The sequence below is a fragment of the Pseudophryne corroboree genome, chromosome 2, assembly GCF_028390025.1.
Source record: "Pseudophryne corroboree isolate aPseCor3 chromosome 2, aPseCor3.hap2, whole genome shotgun sequence".
Taxonomy (NCBI): Eukaryota; Metazoa; Chordata; class Amphibia; order Anura; family Myobatrachidae; genus Pseudophryne; species Pseudophryne corroboree.
The window spans coordinates 38,751,484-38,766,240 of record NC_086445.1 but is presented as its reverse complement, the minus strand read 5'-3'; the positions used below and the strand labels follow the sequence as shown (position 1 = coordinate 38,766,240).

Sequence of the window (14,757 nt, the reverse complement as noted above, 5' to 3'; positions counted from 1 at the left end):
GCTGCCCGAGGGGTCTCGGCACTTCAGCTTTGCCGAGCAGCTACGTGGTCGGGTTCAAACACATTTGCTAAGTTTTACAAGTTTGATACCCTAGCTGAGGAGGACCTCATGTTTGCTCAATCGGTGCTGCAGAGTCATCCGCACTCTCCCGCCCGGTCTGGAGCTTTGGTATAGACCCCATGGTCCTTTTGGAGTCCCCAACATCCTCTAGGATGTAAGAGAAAATAGGATTTTAATACCTACCGGTAAATCCTTTTCTCCTAGTCCGTAGAGGATGCTGAGCGCCCATCCCAGTGCGGACTGTTACTTGCAGTTGTAGTATTACTGGTTGTATTTGTTTACACATGGGATTGTGTATTAGTTTATTCAGCTTGTTGCTGTTGTTCATTCATACGGTTATCTGGTTTTATACTACTCCAGTTGTACGGTATGTTGTGGTGTGGGCTGGTGTGTTTCTCGCCCTTTGTTTAAACATAAATCCTTTCCTCGAAATGTCCGTCTCTCCTGGGCACAGTACCTATAACTGAGGTCTGGGGGAGGGGCATAGAGGGAGGAGCCAGTTCACACCCAGTTTAAGTCTTTATAGTGTGCCCAAGCTCCTGCGGATCCCGTCTATACCCCATGGTCCTTTTGGAGTCCCCAGCATCCTCTACGGACCAGGAGAAAAGGATTTACCGGTAGGTATTAAAATCCTATTTTGTCTCCACTTGTTAAGGTTTAATACATTTGGGCCTGGGTTTCAAGTTAGTGATGGTCTTTGATTTGTGCGTGCGCAGGAGCCGGACTGCGCATTTACTGATCTGGTCCTGCGTCAGTCGCAGTGCGGGTGATGGGCAGTCTGCAGCTGTTTGGTGGCGGGGTGGAGGCCCTTACGCCGCTACCTGTCATTTATGGACACCTGTATAATTCCGCACACATTCCTGTAAGGCTCTGGCTGTGTCACATGACACAGAATCTTATTTAGATTATATAGGCTACAGATCGTGACTGTAATGTAGGATCTGCTCGTTTGATCATTTGGGTTGAGCTGATGCTGGCTACGCCCTATACAATCAGCTGCCCGGTCACATAATTGCACCCAGGGCCAGCAGTTGTTCCAAAATCCGACCTACTCCCGATGTCATGAGAGCCGTCACAACATTCATTGGTCCTGATGAGCCGATATCATGCCGCAACTGTAGCGTCTCGCGATGGGGCCGATATAGTGCATGTAAAATCTGCACCACAACAGTCTTTAGGGACTTATATCGTTCCCACCGGAACAATAATTGAGCAGTGTGTACGCTGGAATCGGATGATCATGGGATCGTTCCGCTCTCAGAAACACAACAGAAGAAGAATTTTTTTGTTCCCTAATATACCAAGTGTGTACCCAGCTTTATATTCAATGTGATGCTAAAAGACTGTAGTCCGATTTATGAGACTCAACAGGACTAAAGGGGTCTATTTACTAAGCCTTGGAGAGAGAGAACGCGGATGGAGAGGGGGAGATGTACGAAGCAGTGAAAAGAGTGGAGAAGTTGCCCATGGCAACCAATCAGCTGCTCTGTTTAATTTTGTAGAATGCAAATGATAAATGTTACTTCAATGCTGATTGGTTGCCATGGGCAACTTCTCCACTGGCTCACTCCTCCGCTCTTATCACTGCTTAGTACATCTATCTGAAAGTACCAGCCAATCAGCTCCGGCTAGCCCCCCCCCACAAGAACCTTGAAAAGTGATTAATGTAGAGAGAGAAACTACCAACCAATCAGCTCATAGCTGTCATTTTTCAAACACAGCCTGTAACATGGCAGCTAGGAGCTGGGGGGTTGGTACTTTATCTCTCTTAAAGACTTAGTAAATAGACCCCTAATCCCTTCAGGGCTCTCGTAGTGGGATAACCCCCTCTCTCCTCTAGTATCAGATCTATCTATACATAGGGTTAGGGTTCGGCTGCTGGGAGGGGGGGGGGGTAGACTTAGCCTGGGAGGGTTAGGGTTTGACTGCAGGGGTAAGACGGTTAGAGTTAGGCTGCGGGGAGGGGGGTTAGGTTTAGGCACCACTGGTGAAGGTTAGGGTTAGGCTATGGGGAAGGGAGGGTCAGGTTTAGGCTGCGGGTAGGGTTAGGACTCGGCACCCCCTGTTAGGGTTAGGCTGCAGGGGTGGGAGTGTTAGTGTTAGGATGTGGGGAAGGGGGGGGGGGGGGGGGTTAGGATCAGGCACCTCCTGGGAGGGTTAGGCTGTGGGGAAAGAGGGGTAAAGGTTAGGCTGCAGGTAGGTTTAGGCACCGCCGGGGAGGATTAGGGTTAGGCTGTGGGAGGGGAGGGTTAGGGTTAGGCTGCGGGGGAAGGAGGGTTAGATTTAGGTGCGGGTTGGGGGGTGGTTAGGGTTAGGCACCTCTGGGAAGGGGGAGGGGGGTTAGGTTTAGGCACCCCTGGGGAGGGTTAGGGCTAGGCTGCCGGGAGGGGGGGTTAGGCTTAGGCTGCAGGGGTGGGAGGGTTAGGGTTAAGCTGCGGGGAGGGGGGATTAGATTTAGGCAACCCCTGGGAGGATTAGGGTTAGGTTGCAGGGAAGGGGGGTTAGGGTTAGGCTGTGGGGAGGGGGGATTAAGTTTAGGCTTCAGGGGGAAAGAATGTTAGGGATAAGGCGGCGGGGAGGGAGGGTTAGGGATAAGGCGGCGGGGAGGAAGGGTTAGGGATTGGCTGCGGGGAGGGAGGGTTAGGGATAGGCTGCAGGGAGGGAGGGTTAGGGATAGGCTGCGGGGAGGGAGGGTTAGGGATTGGCTGCGGAGAGAGAGGGTTAGGGATAGGTTGCGGGGAAGGGTTAGGGATAGGCTACAGAGAGGGAGGGTTAGGGATAGGCTGCAGGGAGGGAGGATTAGGGGGGTTGGTGGGGAAGGTAGTACACTTACCTCACCCCTGTCGGGATCTCCTCTATTGGGATGCCGCTGTCAGTCATATGACCACAGGCATCCCAACCAGGCTTACGGTCATTAGGTTGACATGAGTTTTAAAAAAAAAAAAATTCAATTTTTTTTCTAACGTTTTTCATACTTTACGATCCACGTGGACTACAATTGGGAACGGTAATCTGTGCCGAACGCAGCGGTAGCGGAGCGAGGCACCTTGCCCGAACCGAGGGGACACGGTGCACTAATTTGGGTTCCAAGTCACTTTACGAAGAAAACGACACAAAAAAAAAAGGTAAAAAAACTCATGTCGCCCTTTCTCCACGTCAACCTAATGACTGTCGACCTAAGTCTTGTCGACCAAATGACCCACACCCTTCCAGCCGCCGGTAAATGGTATCACACCCATTATGTTTGCATGCAGGGTAAATACTGGCTGTTTTTTCATGTAGCCCACGCATGATGGACACCTTCATTCCTGTGCTGCATATGAGATCTGAGCTAGGACACGCCCCTCCCACATCTAATTCCCCCTGCACAGCTTATATCCAGAATTACACCCAGCGTACAGAACAAGGAAGGTGGTACTGTGCTGTACCCCATACATACAGGATAGGGACATATACTGAGAATTACACCCAGCATACAGAACAAGGGAGGTGGTACTGTGCTGTTCTCCTTACATACAGGATAGGGACAAATACTGAGAGTTACACCCAGCGTACTGAACAGGAGAGGTGGTACTGTGCAGTACCCCATACATACAGGATAGGGACATATACTGAGAATTACACCCAGCGTACAGAACAAGAGAGATGGCACTGTGCTGTTCTCCATACATACAGGATAGGGACAAATACTGAGAGTTACACCCAGCGTACTGAACAGGAGAGGTGGTACTGTGCAGTACCCCATACATACAGGATAGGGACATATACTGAGAATTACACCCAGCGTACAGAACAAGAGAGGTGGCACTGTGCTGTTCTCCATACATACAGGATAGGGACAAATACTGAGAATTACACCCAGCATACAGAACAAGAGAGGCGGCACTGTGCTGTTCTCCATACATAGGGGATAGGGACATATACTGAGAATTACACCCAGCGTACAGAACAAGAGAGGTGGTACTGTGCTGTACCCCATACATACAGGATAGGGACATATACTGAGAATTACACCCAGCATATTGAACAAGAGAGGCGGCACTGTGCTGTTCTCCATACATACAGGATAGGGACATATACTGAGAATTACACCCAGCATACAGAACAAGAGAGGTGGCACTGTGCTGTTCTCCATACATACAGGTTACGGACAAATACTGAGAATTACACCCAGCATACAGAACATGAGAAGCGGCACTGTGCTGTTCTCCATACATACAGGATAGGGACATATACTGAGAATTACACCCAGCATACAGAACAGAGAGGTGGCACTGTGCTGTTCTCCATACATATAGGATAGGGACATATACTGAGAATTACACCCAGCGTACAGAACAAGATAGGTGGTACTGTGCTGTACCCCATACATACAGAATAGGAACATATACTGAGAATTACACCCAGCCTACAGAACAAGAGAGGCGGCACTGTGCTGTACCACATACATACAGAATAGGAACATATACTGAGAATTACACCAAGCATACAGAACAAGAGAAGCGGCACTGTGCTGTTCTCCATACATACAGGATAGGGACATATACTGAGAATTACACCCAGCATACAGAACAAGAGAGGTGGCACTGTGCTGTTCTCCATACATACAGGATAGGGACATATACTGAGAATTACACCCAGCATACAGAACAGAGAGGTGGCACTGTGCTGTTCTCCATACATATAGGATAGGGACATATACTGAGAATTACACCCAGCGTACAGAACAAGAGAGGTGGTACTGTGCTGTACCCCATACATACAGAATAGGAACATATACTGAGAATTACACCCAGCGTACAGAACAAGAGAGGCGGCACTGTGCTGTACCACATACATACAGAATAGGAACATATACTGAGAATTACACCCAGCGTACAGAACAAGAGAGGCGGCACTGTGCTGTACCACATACATACAGAATAGGAACATATACTGAGAATTACACCAAGCATACAGAACAAGAGAAGCGGCACTGTGCTGTTCTCCAAACATAGAGGATAGGGACATATACTGAGAATTACATCCAGCATACAGAACAAGAGAGGTGGTACTGTGCTGTACCCCATACATACAGGATAGGGACATATGCTGAGAATTACACCCAGCATACAGAACAAGAGAGGTGGCACTGTGCTATTCTCCATACCTACAGGATACGGACAAATACTGAGAATTACACCCAGCATACAGAACAAGAGAGGCTGCACTGTGCTGTTCTCCATACATAGGGGATAGGGACATATACTGAGAATTACACCCAGCGTACAGAACAAGAGAGGTGGTACTGTGCTGTACCCCATACATACAGGATAGGGACATATACTGAGAATTACACCCAGCATATTGAACAAGAGAGGCGGCACTGTGCTGTTCTCCATACATACAGGATAGGGACATATACTGAGAATTACACCCAGCATACAGAACAAGAGAGGTGGCACTGTGCTGTTCTCCATACATACAGGTTACGGACAAATACTGAGAATTACACCCAGCATACAGAACAAGAGAAGCGGCACTGTGCTGTTCTCCATACATACAGGATAGGGACATATACTGAGAATTACACCCAACATACAGAACAGAGAGGTGGCACTGTGCTGTTCTCCATACATATAGGATAGGGACATATACTGAGAATTACACCCAGCATACAGAACAAGAGAGGTGGCACTGTGCTGTTCTCCATACATACAGGTTACGGACAAATACTGAGAATTACACCCAGCATACAGAACAAGAGAAGCGGCACTGTGCTGTTCTCCATACATACAGGATAGGGACATATACTGAGAATTACACCCAGCATACAGAACAGAGAGGTGGCACTGTGCTGTTCTCCATACATATAGGATAGGGACATATACTGAGAATTACACCCAGCCTACAGAACAAGAGAGGCGGCACTGTGCTGTACCACATACATACAGAATAGGAACATATACTGAGAATTACACCAAGCATACAGAACAAGAGAAGCGGCACTGTGCTGTTCTCCATACATACAGGATAGGGACATATACTGAGAATTACACCCAGCATACAGAACAAGAGAGGTGGCACTGTGCTGTTCTCCATACATACAGGATAGGGACATATACTGAGAATTACACCCAGCATACAGAACAGAGAGGTGGCACTGTGCTGTTCTCCATACATATAGGATAGGGACATATACTGAGAATTACACCCAGCGTACAGAACAAGAGAGGTGGTACTGTGCTGTACCCCATACATACAGAATAGGAACATATACTGAGAATTACACCCAGCGTACAGAACAAGAGAGGCGGCACTGTGCTGTACCACATACATACAGAATAGGAACATATACTGAGAATTACACCCAGCGTACAGAACAAGAGAGGCGGCACTGTGCTGTACCACATACATACAGAATAGGAACATATACTGAGAATTACACCAAGCATACAGAACAAGAGAAGCGGCACTGTGCTGTTCTCCAAACATAGAGGATAGGGACATATACTGAGAATTACATCCAGCATACAGAACAAGAGAGGTGGCACTGTGCTGTTCTCCATACATACAGGATAGGGACATATACTGAGAATTACACCCAGCATACAGAACAGAGAGGTGGCACTGTGCTGTTCTCCATACATACAGGATAGGGACATATACTGAGAATTACACCCAGCATACAGAACAGAGAGGTGGCACTGTGCTGTTCTCCATACATATAGGATAGGGACATATACTGAGAATTACACCCAGCGTACAGAACAAGAGAGGTGGTACTGTGCTGTACCCCATACATACAGAATAGGAACATATACTGAGAATTACACCCAGCCTACAGAACAAGAGAGGCGGCACTGTGCTGTACCACATACATACAGAATAGGAACATATACTGAGAATTACACCAAGCATACAGAACAAGAGAAGCGGCACTGTGCTGTTCTCCATACATACAGGATAGGGACATATACTGAGAATTACACCCAGCATACAGAACAAGAGAGGTGGCACTGTGCTGTTCTCCATACATACAGGATAGGGACATATACTGAGAATTACACCCAGCATACAGAACAGAGAGGTGGCACTGTGCTGTTCTCCATACATATAGGATAGGGACATATACTGAGAATTACACCCAGCGTACAGAACAAGAGAGGTGGTACTGTGCTGTACCCCATACATACAGAATAGGAACATATACTGAGAATTACACCCAGCGTACAGAACAAGAGAGGCGGCACTGTGCTGTACCACATACATACAGAATAGGAACATATACTGAGAATTACACCCAGCGTACAGAACAAGAGAGGCGGCACTGTGCTGTACCACATACATACAGAATAGGAACATATACTGAGAATTACACCAAGCATACAGAACAAGAGAAGCGGCACTGTGCTGTTCTCCAAACATAGAGGATAGGGACATATACTGAGAATTACATCCAGCATACAGAACAAGAGAGGTGGTACTGTGCCTTTGTGTGGGGTATGGGTCGTTGGGTCTACACAACTTAGGTCGACAGGGTCATTAGGTCGGCATGAGTTTTTTTTACTTTTTCAGTGTCGTTTACAGTACATTTTACAGTGTTGTTTTCTTCGTAAAGTGACGGGGAACCCTAATTATTGCACAGTGTCCCCTCGCATGGCTCGCGCTTCGTTACTATTCCCAATCGTAGTCCACATGGATCGTAAAGTATGAAAAAGTAAAAAAAAAATGTGAAAAACTCATGTCAACCTTTTGACTTGTCGACCTATAGTGATCGACCTAATGACCGTATCCCCTTTGTATGTATGACATACACCTTAGTATATGCTGACCTTCCATGTAATTGATGCTGACGTCCTTGTGCAGCTGCTAATCTCCGCCTCTGTGTTTCCTGTAGGGTAATCCTCAGGAGATGGCCGTGGTGAAGAGCGGGTGGCTGTGGCGGCAGAGTAAGTTGCTTTATCCTATTTCTCTGGCGACTCTCATACATATATATGTGGGAGGGGTGTACATTAGCGCTACAGCAGATGTGGTGACTGGGCGCAGGTCAGGGGGAGGGGTGTACATTAGCGTTACAGCAGATGTGGTGACGGGGGCGCAGGTCAGGGAGAGGGATGTACATTAGCGCTACAGCGGATGTGGTGACGGGGGCGCAGGTCAGGGGGAGGGGTGTACATTAGCGCTACAGCAGATGTGGTGATGGGGGCGCAGGTCAGGGGGAGGGAAGTACATTAGCGCTACAGCAGATGTGACGGGGGCGCAGGTCAGGGAGAGGGATGTACATTAGCGCTACAGCGGATGTGGTGACGGGGGCGCAGGTCAGGGGGAGGGGTGTACATTAGCGCTACAGCAGATGTGGTGATGGGGGCGCAGGTCAGGGGGAGGGATGTACATTAGCGCTACAGCAGATGAGACGGGGGCGCAGGTCAGGGGGAGGGATGTACATTAGCGCTACAGCAGATGTGGTGACGGGGGCGCAGGTCAGGGGGAGGGATGTACATTAGCGCTACAGCAGATGTGGTGACGGGGGGCAGGTCAGGGGGAGGGATGTACATTAGCGCTACAGCAGATGTGGTGACGGGGGGGCAGGTCAGGGGGAGGGATGTACATTAGCGCTACAGCAGATGTGGTGACGGGGCGCAGGTCAGGGGGAGGGATGTACATTAGCGCTACAGCAGATGTGGTGACGGGGGCGCAGGTCAGGGGGAGGGATGTACAATAGCATTACAGCAGATGTGGTGATGTGGGCGCAGGTCAGGGGGAGGGATGTACATTAGCGCTACAGCAGATGTGGTGACGGGGCGCAGGTCAGGGGGAGGGATGTACATTAGCGCTACAGCAGATGTGGTGACGGGGGCGCAGGTCAGGGGGAGGGATGTACATTAGCGCTACAGCAGATGTGGTGACGGGGGCGCAGGTCAGGGGGAGGGATGTACATTAGCGCTACAGCAGATGTGGTGACGGGGGGCAGGTCAGGGGGAGGGATGTACATTAGCGCTACAGCAGATGTGGTGACGGGGGGGCAGGTCAGGGGGAGGGATGTACATTAGCGCTACAGCAGATGTGGTGACGGGGCGCAGGTCAGGGGGAGGGATGTACATTAGCGCTACAGCAGATGTGGTGACGGGGGCGCAGGTCAGGGGAAGGGGTGTACATTAGCGCTACAGCAGATGTGGTGACGGGGGTGCAGGTCAGGGGGAGGGATGTACATTAGCGCTACAGCAGATGTGGTGACGGGGGGGCAGGTCAGGGGGAGGGATGTACATTAGCGTTACAGCAGATGTGGTGACAGGGGCGCAGGTCAGGGGGAGGGGTGTACATTAGCGCTACAGCAGATGTGGTGACGGGGGTGCAGGTCAGGGGGAGGGATGTACATTAGCGCTACAGCAGATGTGGTGACGGGGGTGCAGGTCAGGGGGAGGGATGTACATTAGCGCTACAGCAGATGTGGTGACGGGGGCAGGTCAGGGGGAGGGATGTACATTAGCGCTACAGCAGATGTGGGGACGGGGGCGCAGGTCAGGGGGAGGGGTGTACATTAGCGCTGTAGCAGATGTGGTGACGGGGGCGCAGGTCAGGGGGAGGGAAGTACATTAGCGCTACAGCAGATGTGGTGACGGGGGCGCAGGTCAGGGGGAGGGATGTACATTAGCGCTACAGCAGATGTGGTGACGGGGGCGCAGGTCAGGGGGAGGGATGTACATTAGCGTTACAGCAGATGTGGTGACGGGGGCGCAGGTCAGGGGGAGGGGTGTACATTAGCGTTACAGCAGATGTGGTGACGGGGGCGCAGGTCAGGGGGAGGGATGTACATTAGCGCTACAGCAGATGTGGTGACGGGGGCGCAGGTCAGGGGGAGGGATGTACATTAGCGTTACAGCAGATGTGGTGACGGGGGCGCAGGTCAGGGGGAGGGAAGTACATTAGCGCTACAGCAGATGTGGTGACGGGGGCGCAGGTCAGGGGGAGGGATGTACATTAGCGCTACAGCAGATGTGGTGACGGGGGCGCAGGTCAGGGGGAGGGGTGTACATTAGCGCTACAGCAGATGTGGTGACGGGGGCGCAGGTCAGGGGGAGGGGTGTACATTAGCGCTACAGCAGATGTGGTGACGGGGGTGCAGGTCAGGGGGAGGGATGTACATTAGCGCTACAGCAGATGTGGTGACGGGGGTGCAGGTCAGGGGGAGGGATGTACATTAGCGCTACAGCAGATGTGGTGACGGGGGCAGGTCAGGGGGAGGGATGTACATTAGCGCTACAGCAGATGTGGGGACGGGGGCGCAGGTCAGGGGGAGGGGTGTACATTAGCGCTGTAGCAGATGTGGTGACGGGGGCGCAGGTCAGGGGGAGGGAAGTACATTAGCGCTACAGCAGATGTGGTGACGGGGGCGCAGGTCAGGGGGAGGGATGTACATTAGCGCTACAGCAGATGTGGTGACGGGGGCGCAGGTCAGGGGGAGGGATGTACATTAGCGTTACAGCAGATGTGGTGACGGGGGCGCAGGTCAGGGGGAGGGGTGTACATTAGCGTTACAGCAGATGTGGTGACGGGGGCGCAGGTCAGGGGGAGGGATGTACATTAGTGCTACAGCAGATGTGGTGACGGGGGCGCAGGTCAGGGGGAGGGATGTACATTAGCGTTACAGCAGATGTGGTGACGGGGGCGCAGGTCAGGGGGAGGGGTGTACATTAGCGTTACAGCAGATGTGACGGGGGCGCAGGTCAGGGGGAGGGGTGTAGATTAGCGCTACAGCAGATGTGGTGACGGGGGCGCAGGTCAGGGGGAGGGGTGTACATTAGCGTTACAGCAGATGCGGTGACTGGGCGCAGGTCAGGGGGAGGGGTGTACATTAGCGCTACAGCAGATGTGGTGACGGGGGCGCAGGTCAGGGGGAGGGGTGTACATTAGCGTTACAGCAGATGTGGTGACGGGGGCGCAGGTCAGGGGGAGGGGTGTACATTAGCGCTACAGCAGATGTGGTGACGGGGGCGCAGGTCAGGGGGAGGGGTGTACATTAGCGTTACAGCAGATGTGGTGACGGGGGCGCAGGTCAGGGGGAGGGGTGTACATTAGCGCTACAGCAGATGTGGTGACGGGGTGCAGGTCAGGGGGAGGGATGTACATTAGCGTTACAGCAGATGTGGTGACGGGGGCGCAGGTCAGGGGGAGGGGTGTAGATTAGCGCTACAGCAGATGTGGTGACGGGGGCGCAGGTCAGGGGGAGGGATGTACATTAGCGTTACAGCAGATGTGGTGACGGGGGCGCAGGTCAGGGGGAGGGGTGTACATTAGCGTTACAGCAGATGTGGTGACGGGGGCGCAGGTCAGGGGGAGGGGTGTAGATTAGCGCTACAGCAGATGTGGTGACTGGGCGCAGGTCAGGGGGAGGGGTGTACATTAGCGCTACAGCAGATGTGGTGACGGGGGCGCAGGTCAGGGGGAGGGGTGTACATTAGCGTTACAGCAGATGTGGTGACGGGGGCGCAGGTCAGGGGGAGGGAAGTACATTAGCGCTACAGCAGATGTGGTGACGGGGGCGCAGGTCAGGGGGAGGGATGTACATTAGCGCTACAGCAGATGTGGTGACGGGGGCGCAGGTCAGGGGGAGGGATGTACATTAGCGTTACAGCAGATGTGGTGACGGGGGCGCAGGTCAGGGGGAGGGGTGTACATTAGCGTTACAGCAGATGTGGTGACGGGGGCGCAGGTCAGGGGGAGGGATGTACATTAGTGCTACAGCAGATGTGGTGACGGGGGCGCAGGTCAGGGGGAGGGATGTACATTAGCGTTACAGCAGATGTGGTGACGGGGGCGCAGGTCAGGGGGAGGGGTGTACATTAGCGTTACAGCAGATGTGACGGGGGCGCAGGTCAGGGGGAGGGGTGTAGATTAGCGCTACAGCAGATGTGGTGACGGGGGCGCAGGTCAGGGGGAGGGGTGTACATTAGCGTTACAGCAGATGCGGTGACTGGGCGCAGGTCAGGGGGAGGGGTGTACATTAGCGCTACAGCAGATGTGGTGACGGGGGCGCAGGTCAGGGGGAGGGGTGTACATTAGCGTTACAGCAGATGTGGTGACGGGGGCGCAGGTCAGGGGGAGGGGTGTACATTAGCGCTACAGCAGATGTGGTGACGGGGGCGCAGGTCAGGGGGAGGGGTGTACATTAGCGTTACAGCAGATGTGGTGACGGGGGCGCAGGTCAGGGGGAGGGGTGTACATTAGCGCTACAGCAGATGTGGTGACGGGGTGCAGGTCAGGGGGAGGGATGTACATTAGCGTTACAGCAGATGTGGTGACGGGGGCGCAGGTCAGGGGGAGGGGTGTAGATTAGCGCTACAGCAGATGTGGTGACGGGGGCGCAGGTCAGGGGGAGGGATGTACATTAGCGTTACAGCAGATGTGGTGACGGGGGCGCAGGTCAGGGGGAGGGGTGTACATTAGCGTTACAGCAGATGTGGTGACGGGGGCGCAGGTCAGGGGGAGGGGTGTAGATTAGCGCTACAGCAGATGTGGTGACTGGGCGCAGGTCAGGGGGAGGGGTGTACATTAGCGCTACAGCAGATGTGGTGACGGGGGCGCAGGTCAGGGGGAGGGGTGTACATTAGCGTTACAGCAGATGTGGTGACGGAGGCGCAGGTCAGGGGGAGGGGTGTACATTAGCGCTACAGCAGATGTGGTGACGGGGGCGCAGGTCAGGGGGAGGGGTGTACATTAGCGTTACAGCAGATGTGGTGACGGGGGCGCAGGTCAGGGGGAGGGATGTACTTTAGCGTTACAGCAGATGTGGTGACGGGGGCGCAGGTCAGGGGGAGGGGTGTACATTAGCGCTACAGCAGATGTGGTGACGGGGGCGCAGGTCAGGGGGAGGGGTGTGCATTAGCGTTACAGCAGATGTGGTGACGGGGGCGCAGGTCAGGGGGAGGGATGTACATTAGCGTTACAGCAGATGTGGTGACGGGGGCGCAGGTCAGGGGGAGGGATGTACATTAGCGCTACAGCAGATGTGGTGACGGGGGCGCAGGTCAGGGGGAGGGATGTACATTAGCGGTACAGCAGATGTAGTGACGGGGCGCAGGTCAGGGGGAGGGATGTACATTAGCGTTACAGCAGATGTGGTGACGGGGGCGCAGGTCAGGGGGAGGGATGTACATTAGCGCTACAGCAGATGTGGTGACGGGGGCGCAGGTCAGGGGGAGGGATGTACATTAGCGCTACAGCGGATGTGGTGACGGGGGTGCAGGTCAGGGGGAGGGATGTACATTAGCGCTCCAGCAGATGTGGTGACGGGGGCGCAGGTCAGGGGGAGGGGTGTACATTAGCGTTACAGCAGATGTGGTGACGGGGGCGCAGGTCAGGGGGAGGGGTGTAGATTAGCGCTACAGCAGATGTGGTGACTGGGCGCAGGTCAGGGGGAGGGGTGTACATTAGCGCTACAGCAGATGTGGTGACGGGGGCGCAGGTCAGGGGGAGGGGTGTACATTAGCGTTACAGCAGATGTGGTGACGGGGCGCAGGTCAGGGGGAGGGGTGTACATTAGCGCTACAGCAGATGTGGTGACGGGGGGGCAGGTCAGGGGGAGGGATGTACATTAGCGTTACAGCAGATGTGGTGACGGGGGCGCAGGTCAGGGGGAGGGGTGTACATTAGCGTTACAGCAGATGTGGTGACGGGGGCGCAGGTCAGGGGGAGGGATGTACTTTAGCGTTACAGCAGATGTGGTGACGGGGGCGCAGGTCAGGGGGAGGGGTGTACATTAGCGCTACAGCAGATGTGGTGACGGGGGCGCAGGTCAGGGGGAGGGGTGTACATTAGCGTTACAGCAGATGTGGTGACGGGGGCGCAGGTCAGGGGGAGGGATGTACATTAGCGTTACAGCAGATGTGGTGACGGGGGCGCATGTCAGGGGGAGGGGTGTACATTAGCGCTACAGCAGATGTGGTGACGGGGGCGCAGGTCAGGGGGAGGGATGTACATTAGCGGTACAGCAGATGTAGTGACGGGGCGCAGGTCAGGGGGAGGGATGTACATTAGCGTTACAGCAGATGTGGTGACGGGGGCGCAGGTCAGGGGGAGGGATGTACATTAGCGCTACAGCAGATGTGGTGACGGGGGCGCAGGTCAGGGGGAGGGATGTACATTAGCGCTACAGCAGATGTGGTGACGGGGGCGCAGGTCAGGGGGAGGGATGTACATTAGCGGTACAGCAGATGTAGTGACGGGGCGCAGGTCAGGGGGAGGGATGTACATTAGCGTTACAGCAGATGTGGTGACGGGGGCGCAGGTCAGGGGGAGGGATGTACATTAGCGCTACAGCAGATGTGGTGACGGGGGCGCAGGTCAGGGAGAGGGATGTACATTAGCGCTACAGCAGATGTGGTGACGGGGGTGCAGGTCAGGGGGAGGGATGTACATTAGCGCTACAGCGGATGTGGTGACGGGGGCGCAGGTCAGGGGGAGGGATGTACATTAGCGCTCCAGCAGATGTGGTGACGGGGGCGCAGGTCAGGGGGAGGGGTGTACATTAGCGCTACAGCAGATGTGGTGACGGGGGCGCAGGTCAGGGGGAGGGATGTACATTAGCGCTACAGCAGATGTGGTGACGGGGGCGCAGGTCAGGGAGAGGGATGTACATTAGCGCTACAGCAGATGTGGTGACGGGGGTGCAGGTCAGGGGGAGGGATGTACATTAGCGCTACAGCGGATGTGGTGACG

The 14,757-nt window shown here is 53.8% G+C and overlaps 1 protein-coding gene across 6 annotated transcripts in view; it reads left to right on the top strand.

The window, feature by feature from the left end:
* Nucleotides 1-14,757, top strand: part of PLEKHB1 (pleckstrin homology domain containing B1) — a 210,709-nt gene that overhangs the window by 165,798 nt on the left and 30,154 nt on the right. For all 6 annotated transcript variants that reach the window (XM_063951184.1, XM_063951186.1, XM_063951187.1 and 3 more), the window contains exon 2: nt 7,940-7,991. In XM_063951184.1, coding sequence (XP_063807254.1) covers nt 7,955-7,991 — 37 coding nt within the window. In that variant the 5' untranslated portion in view covers nt 7,940-7,954. The remainder of the gene's footprint in view (nt 1-7,939; nt 7,992-14,757) is intronic.